We start from the raw sequence: 22931 nt of genomic DNA on the forward strand, positions 1-22931 counted from the left end.
GGGCAAAACCCTGAGAGGCGCCGACCGAACGAGAAAGCTTTGGAAATCCCAGGCCAAAAGTCTTCAACATTTCATTACAATCTACGTATATAAATCAAGGTTTACGCAGCCCGTATTTTTTTAAACACGTTTTGTATTTCCGTTACTAAAAAGAAACCGTTTTATGTATATCACCGAAAATTCCGTCAACGTTTCGATCTATTTTTGCTTCGATCTTTCGTCCGAGTGCAAAAACTCGTGATGTGCACTTCAAGCGTGTATATTTTTGATTTATTACTCATTTTGTTTTCGCGTTTTTTACTCACAATGAAGAATAATCTTTTATTTTTATTTTATTATCTTTTTTTGAGTATACCGAAATTGTTAGCGGATTTTTTTTGTCAGATGAACACTGAATACAGAGAGAGAACAGGTTGCGCGGCGATACAGTCGTGTCGATGTGACCTTGGAAAAACCCAGAGTGTGTATAATGTCTAATGCACATAATAGAAGCCGCGTAGTATGCTGAAATTGATTGAATTTCCGAAGGCTAAAGCGCGCAAAATTCCTTATTCCGTTTCGAAAATGATATTTCCTTGTTTCTTATACATTTTAATAACATACATTCTCCAACATTGGGAAAAATATATTACATTTGAATGTCAAAATAATAATAATTACTCAAAAAGTTAATTTTAAAGAAGAAACTTTATAAACGACAAAATGACAGTTTTAACTTGACATGACTCTAACCTCAATTCTTATCAAACTTCAATTCGATTTTGGAAACGTTCTTAAATAGCTGTCATTTCGATTAAAATCTAACCTCATTTTTAATACAAAGAGATATTTCTGTTTAATAAGAAATAAAAAAGCAAAGAAATAAATTCTAATAACGAGTTACTCATTGATACCATGTATTTCTTTAATTACGTATGAAAACGTAAGTGTTTTTATTGTTTATTGTAAAAACCAATCGATGACGTTTTACTCGAGTGCATTTAACTGTATACGTAATGTAATGTAATTTACAGTGCAAAGTACACAAGTTGTAAAACAAAGGTGTACGTATTTTCTTAGAACTTACCGTCGAAATTCCATTGATCCAAATCACATCTATCGTAAGCATGCGGTGGATATGAAAGCCCTAAACGTTCCCTTTCTTGTTGTTGAACTGGATAAGTAATCGCTTTACAACATTCCACGTCGCCGATTCGTGCCGCTATGTGTAAAGGTGAATCCCCCTGTCGATTAATAGGGGAAGGTTTCGCGCCAGCTACGATTAACATCCGAGCAATTTTCCATTGATTTGTTAAAACGGCTAGATGTAAAGCGGTTTGGCCATCGTCGTTTTCGGTGTTTAAAAGCGTTGGGGTCGGTGTCGCCCGAATAACGGCTAAGGCTACTTCTGGGAAGTGTTCAATCACTGAATGGTGAAGAAATCTGCATCAAAAAATCAAATATAAATATAAGAAATAAGTTCATAAAAAAATCTTACGTTTTATCAAAATTTGTCACCGGTTTTTTACGATTAAGATTATTTAAAGCAACCATTTTATTTATTTTTGTTTAAACAAAAATGATTCGAAGTGAACTCGGTCAAATACACCCTTGTACTGAGGCAGGTAAAATTATCGTACAGATTTTAAAGGGCATTTGAACAAAGAAAATTCCCAAAAAAACCTTTACGTCAACAATGAAGTGTTTAGAAAAGTTTCGACGGGGTAAACTTTCCCAGAGTAACGTATACAATGGAAAATCCGTTAAATACAAACAAAATTAAATAAAAATAAATAAATTTGCTTTGTTGTTTAAAACGTCACGTATTATAAATATTAGTTAGTGACAGTTTATCAAAATAAAGAATTTTTAGGTTATCAAACGCTTGTAAGTGACCCCACCTAGCGGCAAGAAAATTTGCAATTTCCTCGTAGTAATTAATTTTATTTCATGTGCACATCGCTATAATTGGAGAATTTTATTGTTGATGACGCTTTTAATGTTTTATTAGTTTATAGTAAGTATTTTGATACATTTATTTAAACAAAATAATGAAAAAAATTCAAAATTTATTTTTAAACTGTTGGCTGTAATGTATGGCTAAATTCATTTTAAACGTCATTTTGACGTTTAGCACAGTTTTTATTGAAATTCGAAATTTGTAATGGAAAAATGAGAAATTAAAAAGTAATGAGTTAATTAGTAATAGATATTATTATTCTAAAAATCATGATTTTCCTAATAATTTGATAACACAACTGCAAGAAATACAATCACATCATAAACGTCATTGAATTGCATCTACATTTATTTTTTCAGCTTTATAAATAAAATGTTACGATAACATTAGGTTATCAAAAAGGTTAAAAGTATAAGATTAGTTATTACAAGAAATGTTGAGGAAAAATTTCTTTTATTGGAGTAAATTGAAGTTTGGCTCGATTCTTCTATTGTTGGTAAAAACCACAAGTCTTTAAAATAACAGGATGCACTCGTCGCGTCTTCTTGGAACGTTATTATTAATCAATCGTTTGGGATTTTGATGAAATAACGTCTTTGATGAATTCTTGGAAGGTAAATAAAGTAACAAATTAAATTAATACTTTCTAATCACTTTCTTAACAACATTTAATCAAAAATTTGTTTATAACGTTTTAGTTTTGTACAAAAATGTTTTGTTTTGTAGTAGTTTTAGAACCATTAAGTTTAATTTTGATACTTAATCGCCAGGAAATCATTTTGTCGAGGAAAATAATACAGATATCAACATCATTATCTAAATCTCAAGGTTGGGGTGACGTAATTTTAGATGGAGCAACAAAAATTATTAAAATCTAAATTCTATGTCCTCCTTACTTGTAATTGTGGCTAATTTAATAAGAAAAAAGATCCGTTTATAACCAAAACTCAAGTTTTAATCAAAAATGTTGACAGATGGATAACCTCAAATTTTAATGTCAATAAACAGTGTCGCCACAACATTTTTTTTTGTAATTTTGTCTCCCAAAAATTAATTGTAAATAAAATTTGTATTAAAATAAATAAAATAATTGCTTCATATACTAAAAAAGGAAATCTAAGATGAGAATAAACTTTAAAAATAAAAATAAATTAACCACAAAATTTTTTTTATCATCTGTCAAAAGTGACGTTTACGAAAATAGGTTATGTTATGAAATGCGAATTTTATTAAATTAAAACTTACGTGTTTCCATCTTCGTCCTGTTGATGATAAATTTCCCAATTTTGTTTTTGCGTGTGTGACGTTTGAGTTGAATCAATGGGACTTTTGATAGATCCTGAGTTGAGGTCGTTGAGGCCATCGCTACTTTTAAAATTAAGATCAGAAAAACTTCTGGTGACGGCATCGACGCAAACGCCGCTATCCAGCCGCATCGAGCTGGAGCTCTCGAATTCTTCGGACGGGATGTTGCCGCTCAAAAATCCGCTGTCCACCTGCGACGTCTCGTACAGGTTATGTTTGTCGTCTAGGGAAGTCTCATCTGGAAGAATGTTCGGGGTGAATCCCTTCGATTCGCCGTAATTGCCCCCTCCACTACGCGACATTTTCTTCGATTATTAACCAAAAAGAAAATTTTAAGAAAAATAAAAGCACTTTGTCGTTAAATAATGTGTAAACGGAAACAGCACATCTATAATGATAAAGTTTTCCACTAAATTAAAATTACGAGATAAACTTAATTTTTTGATGTTTTGAGGTTAGGTTAGATCACTTTTTCGCGTTTTAAATCGATTTGTTCGCACTTTAAACGGTAATACACAATCCATCGGTTTCTCCTTTATTATTATTAATAATAATTACTATTATTATTATCGTTCGTATTCTTTTCTCTTTCAATGTTCGTTTTTGTACATACTCGCATGCGATTCGTCTCGTGAACTGAACGGATTGTAGTTGGCCGCGGACACGACATGTAGCAGATCGGGAATCCCCGGTCATGCGCAGTGCCAATATCACGTGATTCGATTCGGTCGCTTTCTCGCCGTTTGGGATTTGCCGGAGGTGAAATTGGTTTTTTTTCTCATCGTTTTTCAAACGCGTCGAGTGAAAATCGTCGAGGAAATTTCTCTGATATTGTTGTAGCACGTTGCGTCGAAAAGAGAAATGGAGCGGTGGGGTAACGATTTCTATATTATCATATTGACTATAGAAGTTTCGAAATTGGGAAATTTTTTTTTTGTTGATAGAGAAAATTGATGCGGTAATAGTTTTCGCTCGTACGTATAAATTTGAATAATGTAACTTACTTTATTAATGTGGGTTTTTGTTACGTCTGCTAAAAAATATGTTAAAAAGAATTTTACGAAATAAGTTAGGTTATTTTTTAAATGACGTTTGACATGTAATGTCAGAATGAAGGAAATTTTTCGTGAATATAGCCACATAATAATTTTAACCACTTAAAGCTAAATCGTATCCATAAATTGAAAGCAATTATTATTAATTATGAAAAATTATTTGCGATAATTACAAAATTATTTATGTTTTAAGTTAAAATTGAAAATGAAAATGTCGGAATGAATTTTACGAAAAAAGTTAGGTTATTTTTTAAATTACGTTTGACATGTAATGTCAGAATGAACGAAATTTTCGTGAATATAGCCACATAATAATTTTAACCGCTTAAAGGAAAATCGTATCCATAAATTTAAAATAATTATTATTAATTATGAAAAATTATTTGCGATAATTAAACAATTATTCATGTTTTAAGCTAAAATTGAAAATGTCTTCTTTAAAACTAACAAAAAAAAGTTCAAAAAGAATAATACTGGCGGGAAATTTAAATTTCTATTTTTCTTCCAACACAAAATTAAATAATTAATTCATTTAAACAAAGTTTAAAATGTGCGTCAATGGAAAAATCATCGAATCAACATTCGCGGAATGTTTTACGTGTACGTCAATTTGTTTATAACATCAAAAAAATTTAAAAACAAATCTTGTAATGAATCTTCTATGTTTTTAATAATTATTTTTTGTTTAAAAAGGTCTACGTGCTGTTTCACATGGTATTTTGATGAACAAAATTTTCCAGAACTATATATTTAATACCTAGAGGTAAATCACCACATTTTAAACTTGTTTGTTTTTGAATCGAATCATTAAATTTTTCTCAAAAAAACGATTAAATAGTACAAAACAAACACTAAATAAACAATTAAATAAATATTACAATCGCTTACCATTTAATGAAGTTTTTAGTTGAATAAATAATTAAATTGTTGAGTGACGTGTTTGTACACGCAATTTCTGATGAGATAAACTGAATTGTATGGTATTTTTGGGGTCCCGTGGGAAAACCCGGTCGTCACAAAACCGTGTCAAGTGTGGTTTTCTTCGAAACCAAACCGGTAAAAGTCAACCCTCGATGATTTCAATGAAGCTTAAAAGTTATGATTTTAAATCTAGTACAATTTCAATGATTTTTATAGTTCCAAAGTAATAAAATTTAAAAAATTTGTTTTTAAAATGCACTAAAAACGTCAACTTGGTTATTTTTTATTATTAAGAAAGTATAATTTATGATCATTTTATGAAGAACACGAATTTTTTTAGTTAATTTATATTCATTTGTTAAAAAAATTAATGAAGAAATTCGAATACATAAAAATTTCTTAAATTAAAGTGTTTTATTAACCGGTTTATTGGATAAAAATTATAATTTTATGGTAATACGGGGAGAAAAAAGAGAGAAAAATGAGAAGATTTTGGAATTAGACGCTTACACGACTTTTTTTCAATATAACACGTGTCTGTGTTGTAAATTCGAAATGAAACGTTTGTATGCGTGAGTATAATAAAAAGAGAGAAGGACAAGAAGAAAACGATTGGGAAGTTAATGATGGTTTTTTCCAGAATAAATGTAAAAACGAAAAACCACTGGTTTTAAAGATGTCGTCTACGTTTGGAATTTCCGCTTTGTTAATTTTGAAAAAAATAAATAAAGTTTTAACCATTAACGATAAGTTGTATTTTTTTTATTTCAAACCATTAAAATTTTTGTCGTTTACGTTTTTTAAATTATTGTTTGTATTTGCGTCAGTTTGAAACGTTCTCGGAAAATTATTGAAATTATCCAAAATATTAAAACGTACGATTAGTAAAGATAAAAGTTTTCTTTTGAATATGTAATTAATAACTCTAATAACTGTAATTTCTGATCACATTAATAATTTGGTGTCATATTCGTGCAGTTCAATTTTTAAATATTTGTTGAAGATCAAGAGAAACTGTCAAAAGCCACAAACTATTCGAGATTGAAATTAGGAGGTGAATGCCTATATGAATTAAAAAATTACAATAAGTCGTGGTGCATAAAAATACTGCCACGTATAAGAGACGTGGCAGTATTGAGGTGAGGCAGAGACGTGAGATGAACGTACAATATAGAACAAAGTGGCAGAAAGGGCAATAAAGCTTATTTCGCAAACAAGAAATTGATGTATTCGAATATACTAAGTCACAGCTCTAAAATGAGAACATATAAGAGTTTAATAAGACGAAGAAAAAGACGAAAAAGATCCAAAAAGTTCGAAAGAAAAATACGGAGAAGGATATTTGGTCCAGTAGAAGAACAAGATCATGGAGAAAAAGAAAAACAAGAACATGGAGAACTCAAACGAGAATACCTTGGAACAGTTATGGATAAGGGTTTCACTGAAAAAATTATCGTTATCGTGTGGTGTTATTTATAAGCACCCAAACATAGCTGCTGGAGACTTTATAGCTTCTTTTGAAAAAGTATTACTTTATTGGCTGACGATGTTTTATGCGTTGGGGATTTTAACATAGATATACTCAAATCTGACACGGCAGCTGTTTCTGAATTAATTAATACACTTGAGGTGTTTGTACTACACTGGCTATTTAACGAGCCAACACGAGTCACCCCGAAAACTGCCACTTTGCTTGATGTTATTCTGTTCTCCAACGATGAATTGGTGTCTGATAGTGGGGTGTTGGATAATGATTTGTCGGATCATTCTCAGGTCTTTGTCGAGCTGCATACACCACAGGAGAGGGTCGTACCCCTTTTCAAAATATATTGGAATTACGTTGGTTTTAACGAGTTAATGTTTTATAATCATTACCCTGGCGAATTTTATATGAGATTTAGACTATAGATGAAAAAGTTAGATTTCGAAATGAAAATATACTGGTGCTACTGGATCTGCACGCGCCGTTATAAAAAGCTCGAATTACCAAGCCAGGGGCCCCCTAGATATCTGTTGAACTAAGAGCAGTCATGCAAAATCGAGACAAACTGCTTCAATCTTTTAAGCGCTCACGAGACCCCGTGCATTAGCAACAATATAAAACTGCGCGTAACATGGTTACAAATATGCATCGCAATTGTAAACGCAAATATTTACAACATTTTTTGGATTTGGGTAACGTTGCAAAACCCTGGGTAACCTGACATACATTGAAATCCACGAAATTAATTAAGTCCAAATATAGATCGCTTCCTAACCACTTTCAAAATGCTTCTATTATTAACGATTTCATTTTTAAATGAACGTGTTGTAAACCCTCTCAGTTTTTCTACAGTCTCTGAAAGCGATGTTCTGAAGATTTTGAAATCAATTAAATCCAATGCAATTGGTACCGATGGAGTATCGGTTAAAACATTAGAGTACTGTATGAAATTTCTATTGCCTTATGTTATACATGTTGTTAGTTTTTGTATTCAAAATAGTGTATTTCCTTCTTTGTGGAAAGTAGCACTTGTGCGCCCGATGCTAAAAGTTGCTAATCCAATCCTCGTTTCTGACCTTCGCCCAATAAGTATACTAACGGCAATGTCAAAAATCATCGAAAAAATTATTAATGTTCAGCTGCAGCATCACCTGGAAATTAATAACATCTTTCCTTCGGTTCAGTCTGGATTTAGATATGGTCATAGTTGTACGACTGCTTTAACGTGTGTAATCGATGATACAACAGATAGAGGGTACATGCCTATACTTGTTCTATTGGACTACAGTGACTACACGAAGGCGTTTGATACAGTAAATCACAACCTCTTATTAACTATTTTAAAGCAGTATGGGCTGGAAGATTCGGTAGTTTCATTTTTTGAGAATTTCTTGAGTGGTCGACAACAATACGTGCAGCTGTCTAACCATCAATCTAATGTACGTCTTCTTAGGTAGGGTGTGGCGCAGGGTTTTGTGCTCTCCCCAACCCTTTCTCAATTTCTCAATTTACACAGCACCTTTAAGTAATATTTTTAAGTACTGCAAAGTTCATTTTTACGCAGATGATACTCAGCTGTATATATCATATAAAACTCAAGAACAACAACATTATCTGAATTTATTGAATACAGAATTGTCGGATCTGGTGACTTCTGCTAACCATCACAGTTTAATAATCAATCCGAATAAATCAAAAGTCATGATATTTGGCCGAAAGGCGAATATTTTGCATTATGGTGGAGATGTCAAGGTAACGGTACACGGATTTTTTTTTGTCCAAGAAAGATCAGTGTGAAACTTGCGGATCGTATGAGCTAGCTTCAGCTGAAGATAAAGAAAATATGAAAGAAGAATATGACACACATCTAATAGAAAAAGATCTCTCACGTAAAGAAAAAAAAGTGTTGTTGCAGTGTATGATTTACAAGCTGTTCTTTAATGTCCCAGAGGAGACGTGTCCAGTTTCTACTACATTTCCAAATTAAATGTCTTTAACTTCACTGTTTATGAACTGAAGTCAAAGGCAGTGAATTGTTTTATGTGGCACGAGTCTGAATTTAATAGAAGTGTTTGCGAAATCGGAACATGTGTTTTGAATTATTTGGGATCTCTAAAAGATAGAGCTAATACCAAAAAGTTGGATGTGATATTTTATTCGGATAACTGGTTTGGTCAGCAGAAGAATCAGTTTTTGTTTGCAATGTATTTTTATGCTGCTAAAAAATACGATCATATAAATTCAATAGCGCACAATTTTTTAATAAAAGGGTCAAATAAAATGTGCCTTAAAATCAGGACCAATTTTTGCTCCGGAACAATACGTAACCTTAATTCGTACGGCATAAAGTCTTGTCTCGTCTCGCCGATGAACTAATAAGTCTTGTATCAAGTCTCGTCTCGCAACCTCCACTCTCGTCTCGTCTCGTTTCTCGTACGCGAGTCTCATAAAAGTATCGAAATCTCGTCATGCATAATCTTATTGTTTCAGTGCAATAAGGAATACTTAAATACTTGCTATAATGTAAGAGTCGGAAGAGAGAATTACACCCCTCAGCCCTGTCGGTCGCAAATGATTTTGTTTTCCACCCAATCGTTTAGGCATAACAAATATAGTGCAGATTTATTATTAAGGCGATTTTGATGTTTTCTTATAGTTAATGCAGCACGTGAGAATAATCTTTCCGCCGGGACTGAAGTAGCCGGTATGCTTAAGAGATCTCGTGCCATTAAACTTAAAATAGGAAATTCAGAAGCATGAATTTTCCACCATTGTAATATATCTGTGTCTTTATTACACCGAGGCATAGAATAATATTTTTAAAGCTCCTGCATCCATTCTCCTTCGGAAGGCGTAGGATTTACTGCATATGACGTATCAATATTAGTATATTGATACGTACAACCACCATAGGTAATTTGACGTACTTCTCTCCTCTGAGTTTCTTGGAAAGTATTTGAAAGTTGACTAGTAATTTATGCACTTCTTCTTGTAGTATCCATTCTTTGTCCTCAAGAGCATATGGTTTTAAATCAACAACATTTTGACACAATGCACCAAGTCCATGTCTACCTTCAAGAGGTACTTTCAACATATCATTACTGGAATTCCAGCGTGTAGATACGAAAATATTTACAGAAATATTGCAGATATTATTTGCAGAAATACTTACCTGCGAGACTCTCGTACGAGACTTTCGTACGCACCACTATGCTTAATATTGATTCTACTGGTAGTGTATCTAGTTCTAGTTCTGTCATCCTTCTGGAAATTTTTCTGTATTTCTGGGCATTTTAGTTTTTCTTGCACTTTAGTTTTATGTTTAATTTGTTAATGTGTTATCGTCATTCGTTGTTCTTGTTGCTTATTTTGCATCTGAACTTTATGTACACCAAGAAATGATTTGAAGCTCTTCTGTCTATCAGAACGTGATCTATTAGGTTGACTGTATTTTTATAGGGTGAGATCCACGTAGCTTTATCTGGCAACTGTGTGGAACTTACTTTATCAGAAAGTCCCTATTTTCATTGATCTCCTTATGCAGAGAGTATCCTGCAATAGTAACCTTGAAATGCTGTTCTTTGTCGTTCCTGGCAGTTAACAAATTTGAATTTGATCACTACGAAAACGCTGAAAACTCTTAGAAAAATAAAATGTTGTGAAAATCTTGACATTTTCTTTTGCCGCTTGTATAGCCTCCAAATAATTGTACCTTGTAGCTTTTTCTACTTTATTTTTCGGAAATAGAGAATATTAATATTTTAAAGTACATAGTATTTGATCAATTCATATTGATGTAAGCTAAATTGAATTAAATCATATTTAATTAGTTAACTCGTTATGACTCACTCTGTATCATTTATTTTACAATCACTAATTTAATAAAACGTTCTAATTCATGACTAAATGTGCATTTATTTATCATATTTTTTAGTCATCTATATTTCTTCTTAGGAGAGCTCATAAAATAATTAAAGACTTTCCACTCTATGTGTTTTCAGATATAACATCATCATTTAAATATAAACATATTACAACTGGTTGGATTAGTCACAATGATCACGTTTTAACCGGTCAGATTGTAGATTCGGTTATATCTCGTAAAAGGTGAGATTATTATTAGTGGGTGTTAATGTAATCGGAATTAAAAATTCCATTCCGATCATACAACCTAATCTTTATGATTCACTTTGAATCTTATTTGAATAATTAAAAAGTGAAGTGTCGAACGGTTATTTACGCCTAATTTATACTATTAAAGTTTTCTTTTTCATTAAACTACGTTTGAGTACAAATTAAGAGTTAATTAAAACAATATAATGAAGAGAATGAAAAAATAATTCTTTCTTTCTCGAAGTTACATGATTACTCATCGAGAATAGAAAATTAAAGAATTGTTTTGTTATTAAAAAAAAATCTTGTGGGTTTTCATTAGAACTATGAACCCAATGACTGAATCTTATTTAAAAAGAAATTTTCTTATGTAATTTTTCTTATTATTTAATTTTTTTTAATTTCTTTGATTAGATCGAATATTTTTTAGAAATTTTTTTAAAGTAAAATTTCGTTAATCATTAAATTCCCAAATACCATGACCATGTGACTCGTTTTTGACCTTTAACAACAAAATAATATCCGTCCAGGACGGATAGCGGGCGAATTTTTTTCGTATAATTTTTACAATCTATTCGTTTTCGCTTCATCGAACGAGTTTTTAGTTTTTAGGTTCTTGTTTGCATGTTGAATTAGCGAGCCGTGAATTGCTTTATGCATTTTCTATTTGTTTTTTTAAATTTTTCATTTAATACTTAATCAAACGTTTTCTACAATAATAAAAAAAACTTGAATGAAAAATAAAAACGAAGAAAAACAAGCACGCGTATTTACAATTTTTACTCATTTACGTTTTAAAACATTCATTGTTTTTAAACTCCTTTCACTTTTTACTTATTCAACGTTAAAATTAACAATGAGTTTTTTGCGCAATTTATAACGTATAATAGTTTACAATCGTTTTTAGTTCGTTTCGAACGTGGAAAATCCGTGAGAAAATATTTCTATATCCTTATTCGTTAAAAATTAACGATTAAATTGTTTAAATATTTTTCTATTAATTTAAGTATTCATTTTTTTGATTGAAAGGCGAATGTGAAATCGTAGAAATTGACATAAAATTGTGTTAATAATAACTTGGGGATTACCAATATAACGTGGCATTGGAAAAACTTTGTTATTGCTTTCGTGGAACCTCTTCGCCGCATTTTGGCGAAGGAATTCTAATGATTTCCGTGGTATTATTCATTTGAAAAACCTAAGTGAAAGTAGTAAAAGTATTTAAATTTTTATTTAAACATCTAATAATTAATTATGATTTGATACACAATTGATTATTATAAAATTATTTCTTTGAATTGTGTTCTCTTTTATATAATGATATCTCATTTTGGAAATATACAATTGATGATATAAAATTCTTTAGCTGAAGAGATACCAGTAAGATTATACCAAAAGAAGAATTTCTTCTAGGAATTGAAGAAATTTTCAAATCTAGTTATCACCACGGACTTATCTATATAGGAAAATTCGCACAAAATAAGTGATTCAACTTGGAAATTTAAAATTTATTGTAACCTAACCTCAAACATTCCTTTATAACCACAAAAAGTTTGATTTCTTAAATCTTAACCGTTTTGAAGAAAATATTTTTTTAGTTAAACTCCCTTTCAACAAATGTTCAATTGATACGACGATTTTAAAAAACATATCTAAAATGAATGGTTCTTTCTGGAAACTTAAAATTTGATGTAACGTAACCTAATACATTCCTTTTTAACCTCAAAAAGTTTCATTTCTTAAATCCTAACCGTTTTGAAGATATAATTTTTTTTTAAACCTCATTTTCAAAAAAAGTAAAATTGAAACGACTATTATATTATTTAAAAACCTTTTTATGATGAATTATTCTCCCTGGAAACTTAAAATTTGGTATAACCTCAAATATTCTTTTATAACCTCAAAAAGTTTTTTCAGACAAAAACAATTTTTTCGAATTTTGCAATTTTCGCCGATTAAGTTTTAAAAATTCGTATAAAATCCAGTTCTTGGAATATGAGTATGAAAATTTCCCAAAGTGTTAATAAAAGTGTCCTCTTTCCAATGAACTAACACGTTTCGAAAAATAACTTTTATTGAACTAAAATTAGAACTAAAACTAGAACTAACACTAGAAACTTTCGGGTTTTGCCGTGCGTCTTTTAAGAAATGGTTTGACGTTTCGGATGCCATGTTTTTGCCAATTTGATGCCAATTTTGTATAGCATAACCTCAAATAGTCTTTTATAACGTCAAAAAATTTCATTTCTTAAAACCTGACTGTTTTGGAGAAAAAAAAAGTTTTTTCTTCAACCTCACTTTTTACAAACATCAAACTAAGATGACTTTTATTAAAAAATATATATCAACTAAATTGTTTACCTCAGAAACTTAAAATTTTGTATAACATAACCTCAAATATTCTTTTATAACCTCAAAAAATTTCATGCCTTAAAACCCAACCGTTTTTGAGAAAACAATTTTTTTCTTCAACGTCACTTTTAACAAACATCAAATTAAGATGACTTTTTTTAAAAATATGTATCAACTAAATTGTTTACCTCACAAACTTAATATTTTGTATAACATAACCTCAAATATTCTTTTATAACCTCAAAAAATTTCATGTCTTAAAACCTAACCGTTTTGGAGAAAACAATTTTTTTCTTCAACCTCACTTTTAATAAACATCAAATTAAGATGACTTTTTTTTAAAATATATATCAACTAAATTGTTTACCTCAGAAACTTAATATTTTGTATAACATAACCTCAAATATTCTTTTATAACCTCAAAAAATTTCATGCCTTAAAACCTAACCGTTTTAGAGAAAACAATTTTTTTCTTCAACCTCACTTTTAATAAACATCAAATTAATATGACTTTTTTAAAAATATATATCAACTAAATTGTTTACCTCAGAAACTTAAAATTTTGTATAACATAACCTCAAATATTCTTTTATAACCTCAAAAAATTTCATGTCTTAAAACCTAACCGTTTTGGAGAAAACAATTTTTTTCTTCAACCTCACTTTTAACAAACATCAAATTAAGATGGCTTTTTTTAAAAATATGTATCAACTAAATTGTTTACCTCAGAAACTTAATATTTTGTATAACATAACCTCAAATATTCTTTTATAACCTCAAAAAATTTCATGCCTTAAAACCTAACCGTTTTGGAGAAAACAATTTTTTTCTTCAACCTCACTTTTTACAAACATCAAATAAAGATCACTTTTTTTAAAAAAATATATCAACTAAGTTGTTTACCTCAGAAACTTAATATTTTGTATAACATAACCTCAAATATTCTTTTATAACCTCAAAAAATTTCATGCCTTAAAATCTAACCGTTTTGGAGAAAACAATTTTTTTCTTCAACCTCACTTTTAATAAACATCAAATTAAGATGACGTTTTTTAAAAATATATATCAACTAAATTATTTACCTCAGAAACTTAAAATTTTGTATAACATAACCTCAAATATTCTTTTATAACCTCAAAAAATTTCATGTCTTAAAACCTAACCGTTTTGGAGAAAACAATTTTTTTCTTCAACCTCACTTTTAATAAACATCAAATTAAGATGACTTTTTTTAAAAATATATATCAACTAAATTGTTTACCTCAGAAACTTAATATTTTGTATAACATAACCTCAAATATTCTTTTATAACTTCAAAAAATTTCATGTCTTAAAACCTAATCGTTTTGGAGAAAACATGCTTTTTCTTCAACCTCGCTTTTTACAAATATCAAATTAAATCGGCGATTTAAAAAAAAATCAAATAAATTGTTTACCATAACCTTCAAAAGTTTCATTTCAATACCAGTGTGGTCAGATGTCGCTGTCAGATGCGTAGCTTATATGGATTAAGTTAGTACATAATCTTGAACAGAATAAAGAAGATTGATCTAAGAAAAAACTCGTAAGCAGAAACTGAAACAGCATGAGCAAGTTTCCACATAACTGTAACGATGATACTTGGATTGAAAAGTTAAAAATATTTCCACCTGTACCAGCACTGTTAAAACTAGACTTTACCTCATCTTTACACATCTAATCTCTATAAATCATAGAAAAGTGAAAGGCAAAACAGTACAAATTTCGATAACTTGGATTAAAGTAGTTTTTGAAACCTTATCAAGAGTTGCAACAAAGTAGCAAGCTAGAAAAGCTTCATCTCATACAATCTGCATGTGGTGGAAATAATGATATAAAGTCGTTAGGAAGTAATTCTTGATAGTTTTTAGTGGAAAATCACTTCCTTGTACTCTTGCAACTATGATTATACAGATTGCACAATATCAGTTGCAATCAAAATGCAACGAAATGCGCTTGAATTGTAGATCAGCTTTGTCACATGACTGTAGTGTCTCGTGAATGTGAAAAGTTTGAGGTTTCCAGGTATTCTAAACAGCTCTTTGAACGAGTAAGACTGCTCTAAGTATGAAACAGGGTAGGTTATCCTTCATTGATGTTCGAAAGAGAATGAAAATATGCTCAACGTAAATGTTTTGCAACTATATTGCCGTAGCTCCAAGATAATGATGGCTGAGGTTACACTGCATACTGCTAGCAGAAATTTAGGCCTTCCTATTAGAAAAGGTTTATTCGTTTATGGACAAAGTTATTTCCAGAGCTTGATGATGATCCGGTAATGACCAAGATTGCCATATTATCGAGAAATATTATATATGTCTGTTAAGCATAAGAATAAAAAGTGTTATTTCCTATAGTCGTTTAGTATTTTCATAAAAAACGTTCAGAATAAATTGACGAAATTCAGATTGATCATGCATACAAGTACAGTACAACACTACTATTTTAAATGGAATGTTTTTTTTATACATATTCTGGTTCTTACAAAAATATGATAACTTAAATAAGGTTTATTATTACGGATATCCGAATATACATTTTAAAGATTTTATTAAGTCACCTTTTTTCTCATAATATCATCCTTTTAAATGAGCTACCAAGAAGATAATTAAAGATAATTTTAAAAAATATGGTAAATACGTTCCTATTCAGTCATCAAAACGGTCAGTTGAAGTACCTTGTGGTTTTTTTCAAAGACAAAGAATTGAATTTTTTTGTAAATGTCAAGAGCAAAAATGGGTATTTTTCCCTCTAAATCGAGGTATTTAGGAAAGAATTCTTTTGATATGAAAACGATGTTTAATAAAAAAAGAACCTTTAAAGAAAATAATATTAATGATACGTTTGTGTGGAATGTCGTCGTCAGTGTGTATTGTAAAATAATAATGATGTAAGTTGGAAATTCCCTTTTAGGCGCCTTAATCTTATCGCTTACAAGGTATGATTATAAGTTAAATATGTGTGAATTTGTTAAAGTATTATTGATTAAATAAAAATACGTTTACCGCAACCCACTTTTGTTGATAAAATAAGGTATATACATACGTAAACATTTTTAATAACGATAATGGGAAAAGTAAGATTGCTAACTGGAAATTTTATGTGTGTACTAATATTTTTATCACTTCAGGTATTTTTGATAAAAAACGAGATAAATTTGTTTTAAATCCTTTTTTATATTTACGTAAGAGTGCAATAATTAGTAAATAAGAAATTAGTAATTACTAATTAATTCATTTTTGGAATAACTCCGAAAAAAAATTTTATATTAAAAAGATAAAAATATTAACGATAAGAAATTTATAAATAATAATATAGGGCACAAGATTATTTTTGTTAGGCTGTTTTTATCGATGATTTCATTATTTTGAACATCATCTCTTTACTAAAATATAAATAAAAAAATTTCATTATGAATGTTGTGTTAATTAATAATTTTAACACCTTTACTATGGTTTTTATCCCCGGTCATATTTCTATATAACATCTCTTTGTTTATATGGATAGACCAGAAATTGTATCAAATAATATTAAGTAAATTTTATATGTTCCATATTTTTAGGAAATTATAATAATATAATAGATATTCAATGTGTACTTTTTTCACCAATTGTTGCATATTTTGTTTCTGTAATTGTCGCTTGTTGATTTATGCACGATATAAGATGATCCATTTTTCAGAAAATACTTCGTTGTAATATTGCTAAGCTTGAATACTGTGAAAAGGCCGTCGTGCATTAACTACAAGAGAGTAGATAGGAGACATACTCTATATTGCCCATCCAGTCTCCTAGGCGTGAATATCCATCAAATTAACAGTTATTTCTGGAATATTTCAAATTATTGCAACACGTATCGAAAGTATGTTAGATATTGTAGATTCCCTTCGATTAGAAATCACTTGTAGTTTGACAAGACTATAATTTTTAATCCAGAAAAATAAAAACAACACAAATGGAGATGTAAGCAGTGTCTTATACTATTCTTATGCTGCTTTTGTTCGTAATTTTATATTGTACACAACAATTTTAGCCAATCTTGAAAAATTATCTTCTTTGTCATAATGTTTCTGTGCAATTTTACACTTTTCTGCCTTCAAAATAATACAGGTAATACAATCAAGAATTTTAAAGATCTTCGCCTACAGTGCCAATAAAAAAATATAATATAACTGTTGTTTACATTACAAGCTTGTTAAAACCTTCGTACTGTTAGACCGGAAAGATGAAACCTTACGAGGTTGTAATATAAATAACATTTATATTAAGGCAACCAAGATATATTGTTATTCATAAATGAGACGGTATCTTGATAACGTATCACTTTTAAGGATTACGGTTGTAGCAGCTTGGCCGCAAACGGCCTTGGTTGCATACTCTAGTATATAATGAAGCCGAGGTCACTACCTTGATACTGTATTATCGTTAAAAGTCTTGTATGTGCGTCTCGGCAACAAACAAGCTGTATTGTATTCTATAATTTGCGATTAATGAGGAAATCTTTTAGTTCATGAATAGATGTAATAGGATTTTCTGTTTTTGATGTTGTCAAAATTTCTTTTTCATTATTGATCTTCCTTTTTAGTGATTCGATAATTTCCATCGAATTATCGATAAGCTATTCTGTAGTATAATAATAATAACAAATAAATTTATTGCCATTACTTAATATATACATTTAACTTAATGCATAAATAAATACGGGCAAAAGTGTCGATTTATCGCGTAAGCAATATCTTCCAAAGAACCCAATCAATCAGCCGTATACTAAGTTATATAAGAAAAACAATAAATAAATGGCAAGCTGCTGTGGTAAACCCATGGTCACCAAAAACGGAGCATAATGATAGTTGCTAGAATAAAAGAAGAAGAAGAGAAGAAAAGGAAGAAGAAGTTCTCAGGAAGATGCTTGGAGAGCAAATAAATAACGTTTTAGATGGTTTTTAAATGTCACAAAGTGAGGAATATTACGGATCTCACTAGGCAAACTATTCCAAAGGGTTATCGCCTGCACAGTAAACAATTTATGGTAAATCTCGGTACTATGGGTCGGGAACATAAGCAGAGAATCTAACTAAGATCTAATGCGAGATCATGCGACGACAAGCGTTGAAATATACAGTACAGATACCTTGGTGATTGATTGTAAAGAACAGTATATAACATAGTTAATATACGAAACGATCTACGGTTCTGACAGCTTAATATCAGTAAATAATTACGGTATGGAGTTATGTGTTGAGATCTCTCGAGATCAAAGATATACTGTATGCAGTTGTTTTGAAGTCTTTGCAGTTTGTTTCGGAGTGTTACCGAAAGATCAGGATATGCCATGTCAACATAATCTATATGGGGGAAAATCAGAGAAAAACAAAGCTTACGATATACCATGGGAGGAAGGAAGCAAAGAAGACTTTTCAGCGAGTGGAAACAATGATAGACCTTGTAGACATTGTAGAATCCCAAGGTTTCTAACCATGTCTAACAACTGAATAATGTCTCCGTCAAGCATTAAGTGAATGGATGAAAAATCATTCAGCTTTGCCAGTAAAGGTCGACTGCCAAACGCAATTGCTTGAGTTTTAGCAGTATTTAATTTAAGGCCATAACATTTAGACCAATCCAAAATGTTAGAAAGATCATGATTAAGACGTGCAATTGCTTGCGAAAAATCATCAATAGTTGTCGTAGCGTAAATTTGGAGGTCATCAGCATACACGTGATAATTACAAGAAATGCAAGATAAACCGAATCTAACGCCTTGCTGAAATCAAGTAGTACAAGGATGGTAACACAACGTTTGTCGCAAGCATACCTAATATCATCTGTAATCTTAATAAGCGCTATTATTGTGCTATGACCGTTACGAAAACCCAATTGAAACTCGTTGTGCAAGTTAAATTCTTGTAAATACTCTTGAACTTGTAGGTAAACAAGGCGCTCGATAGCTTTGGATAGAACAGATAAAATGGAAATTGGGCGAAAATCATTTAAACTTGAGAGACTCTCGGATTTAGGTATAGCGACAACATGAGCAACCTTCTAGATTGAAGGGAATGAGGATCGTTCAAAGGAGAAGTTAAAAATGTGAGTAAAAGAAGTAAGAACAATATCCAATATAGGAAGAAGAAGATAGAGACCAACTCCATTAACTCCCACACTAGTAGACCTCGAGTTATCATTGTACTTATTCTATACCATTTAGGTATTTGTACACTAATTTCAATGTCTACGGCATAATTCTCTTTCGTTAAATCTTTAGATTGCTTAAGCATCGCAAGAATTTTATAATGACGGAAGTTTAGATAAATTATTTTTGATCATAGGGATGATATTTAGCGTTTTGTGCTTCTTTAGTATAATCAACACGAATTTGTTCTTGTCTCATCATCTTCATGTTGTTCGGTCAATGTTTTTCACTGACCTTGGTAATGTCGATGGTATTAGTTGATAGTCTATGTCTATTAGTCCTGGTTGCATCATTTGTCCAAATAAATTTATGTCATTATATTTCCGTAGACATCTAGCTTGCAACTTGTTTTGATAACAAATATCTAATATGGTCTAATTTAGATTTCCTGGTTTTGGTTCCATAGCCGATTGTTTACCAATTTATTACCAGAGACAACAATCGACAAAGGTAGATAGATCAATATTTAATTTATCTCTGGCATTGCAATAATACTGTAGTTGCATTTGTCTAATATTAGTTGCATTGGTCTAATAAGTTTTCTAAACCGTAGCTGCTTGCACAGGCCTCAATGTGTTAAACGAAATCTTAAAGGGATGAGCGTTATTCATCTACAGTAACTATTAAAAATTATTCAATAATGCCGAAAGAAATTTTAAAAATTTCATAAACTATGCTAATAGTGTATTGATCTATAAAAATGTTGCAGAAGGCATACATACATACAACGTTCTCTGTATGACTTCATCCCTACTTTAGTTCAGTGCGGAACATTTTCAGCGGTCAGAGTTGTCTGGCAAATGGTAACGATTGTTTAGATTAAGAGCGCTCTGAACGAAAGGGTTTAAAAATCTCAGAGTTAGTTAATTAAAAGCTTTAAGGAGAGTCATATAGAGTTATAGCCTTAGAAGCAGTTAATTAGAGTCAGTTATGAAGACTCAGTTTTTTTGGAATAGAGATGAACCACTGAAGAACAGAGTCAGTCTTTGAAATCCGAGACAGAGCTGGAGAGCTGGAGAGTCAGTCCTGGATCAATTGGGAGATTTCCAATTAATGAGAGAAACAAAGAAGAGTTCGAGTTCCAGAAGAGGATTGAATCATCATGAGTTGGAGTACGAGTTCCTAGGGTGGATTCCAGTGGAAAGGTTCAGACAAAACGAGCCGAAACCAGAAAGGGAGAAGTAAGATCGTTGGTCGAGAGAAGCCCGTTGCAACGATGAGATTTGTAACCCTTTGTGAGGGATTTCATGAAATAATCGTACTAATTGCTTACGTTCTATTTTCTTTGATATGTCTTGTTTTATGCATTATTTTGCAATTTGATTTGATAGTATTGGTAATTAAAGTAACGATTAATAGTTGATTTTTCTTTTATTTCTATGTCTTAATCAAGATGTGCAAAATGATCAAATTTCAATTTGTCGCATACGCATTGCACACCCACACGTCAATGTAAGATCCTTAGAATAGCACATTTATTTGATACAGCATTGTGAACAAATACGATAATAGAGAGTGAACAGTTAAACTAAATCTACCAAGTTAAACCTCGCAATATAGATATGACGTCTACTCCGTTCTACTGCTCGGATCTGGGTTAGAATACAACAAGATACGTCAATCAACTCATTTGGAGAAGCAAAACAACGACACCAAATATATCAAACAACAAGAAGACTTTTTGAAACAACTGAGATGAACATTCTTAATATATAAGAAAAGAATGTAAAGTAGAAAATATTAACGATTGGGAATAGAAAACGAAAATGGAACCAACATATCAACAGAATGATAACTAACAGATTTGTGCGATTAGCAACAGACTAATCACCTGGTGGCAAAAGAAGTATTGAACGGCCAAGAAAAGATGGAATGACAGCATAGAGATGAGAACAAAATTGATGTAGAAAGAGGCTCTAGCCTATTTTAGAAGAAGGAAGATCCCTTGTATTACATATATGTACTTGCTTTTGCAATGATTCTATTTCCTATGCCGTGTGTAATGTCCAGTTCACATTATTCCAGTCCAGTGGTCGAAACCAGTGCTGTAATTTCATTTTGATACTGGAATGCACTTATTCCGAGTAATCCAGTCCAGTGACTACTTTTTCACTCCAGCTCGGCAATCCAGTGCTGGATACGTTAAACAGTGAACACACACAAAGAAATAGTTATTATAAATTAATATGCAATATCACTTAATGATGGAAAATTGAAGAAGAAAATGACGCACCTTACATTGTTATTCAAAGTGCTACTGAACAAAAAGTATGACTAATTTCCTGAAAAGGCAGAAATGATAAACGAAATTGCATTGATTTTAGTTGACTTATCATCAATAACTATAATAATGAGCTATAACCTAAATCTTAAACACAATTTGGCTTGGACGTTATAACGCATATAAAAAATATTTATATAAATATTCAAACCGGTCTATTTTTAATTTATTTACTGGAATAACTTAAAACGATAACATTAGCATTACGCATAATTAAATAAATCAAGAATATAGGTATACATAACAGTGCGTCTAGAATCCCCATTCAGTTATGTTATGTAATTACAAGGAAAATTGCGGTTTAACAAAAAAATGTCATCTTAAAAGCAATTTCTTTGAAGCCACGAAGCCGAAAATACAAGAAATTCATTTTTAGGTGGTTTTTAACTTAATTAGTTAAAGATTCTTCAATCTAAAATTCAAATTGCAATTTAATTCATATATTCATAAATTAAAATGAATTTTATTTGCTATATTTCTCTTACGGTTGAGAGAAATTAAACAAAAATTTTAAAAAAACCGAAAGAAGTAAACCATGTAAAGTACAAAGAAACCTTCGAATCCCAGCGCAAAGAATGACGAACCAGAAAATCCCATGTTGCAACCCAACCTCGTTCAATTGGGATTTTACGTGTTCTCAATATTTCTTATACATCCAGATGCTTTAAAATCGTCACGTCTGCAAACATTTTACGATTTCCTTTCTCAAACACATCCATATTTTTAACACCCACATTAAAACAAATAAAAGCCGCGAAAAATCAAATAGAATTGTTTAACTCACCTGAGAATTTCTGAAGTGTTTTGAGAGCAGCGCCGATTAAACACGCACGATACATTTAAATAGGTTTCAAATTTTCCGCCGGATAAAAAAAAGATTCGTTGTTTTGGGTAATAACTAATTTTCTTCTGTATTTGTTGGCACATAACAGAGGTAATAGACGAAGCGCTCGAATCCAGAAGCCGATACGAACTACGGTGAAGAAAATGAACAGAAATGAACGGAACAGACGTGCGTGTTCAATTTCGGTCTCTCTGAAAACATACATACAGATAAAAACCGCAGTTTAACCAATACGACTTGACGTTGGGTTGGCGTCAACCAATTGAGCTGTTCGGGAATCCCTATATGTAAATGGGGCGCGCATTCTTGTCGTTTGTCTGGTAAACAATAAATATGTAACTTTGTTTTAAAACTGACACAAAAAAAAATTTTAAAAATCGTCATCAGAAATGAATAAGACTACTTTATATGGTTTGTTGTTTTAGGAGTAT

At 31.0% G+C, this 22931-nt stretch overlaps 1 protein-coding gene and 2 long non-coding RNA genes across 6 annotated transcripts in view; 2 read left to right on the forward strand and 1 right to left on the reverse strand.

Moving 5' to 3' along the window:
* The window catches only part of LOC111415171 (NF-kappa-B inhibitor cactus), a 28801-nt gene that overhangs the window by 5237 nt on the left and 633 nt on the right, over positions 1-22931 (reverse strand). The window contains exons 1-3 of one of the 4 annotated variants that reach the window (XM_023046719.2): positions 22441-22674; positions 3185-3482; positions 1067-1422 (exon numbers count right to left, since the gene is read on the reverse strand). In XM_023046719.2, coding sequence (XP_022902487.1) covers positions 1067-1422; positions 3185-3482; positions 22441-22495 — 709 coding nt within the window. In that variant the 5' untranslated portion in view covers positions 22496-22674. Of the gene's footprint in view, positions 1-1066; positions 1423-3184; positions 3860-22440; positions 22675-22931 lie in introns of those variants that run through there. The other 3 variants (XM_023046718.2, XM_071194444.1, XM_023046717.2) reach the window with 3 other exon arrangements.
* Positions 2057-2960, forward strand: LOC139429043 (uncharacterized). Its single transcript, XR_011639747.1, has 2 exons — positions 2057-2553; positions 2666-2960. It is a non-coding gene; the product is annotated as an uncharacterized lncRNA (long non-coding RNA).
* LOC111415173 (uncharacterized) lies at positions 4307-5964 on the forward strand. The gene is made up of 2 exons (XR_002706356.2): positions 4307-5792; positions 5861-5964. It is a non-coding gene; the product is annotated as an uncharacterized lncRNA (long non-coding RNA).

This window comes from Onthophagus taurus, chromosome 2 (assembly GCF_036711975.1).
Source record: "Onthophagus taurus isolate NC chromosome 2, IU_Otau_3.0, whole genome shotgun sequence".
NCBI classification, from domain to species: Eukaryota; Metazoa; Arthropoda; class Insecta; order Coleoptera; family Scarabaeidae; genus Onthophagus; species Onthophagus taurus.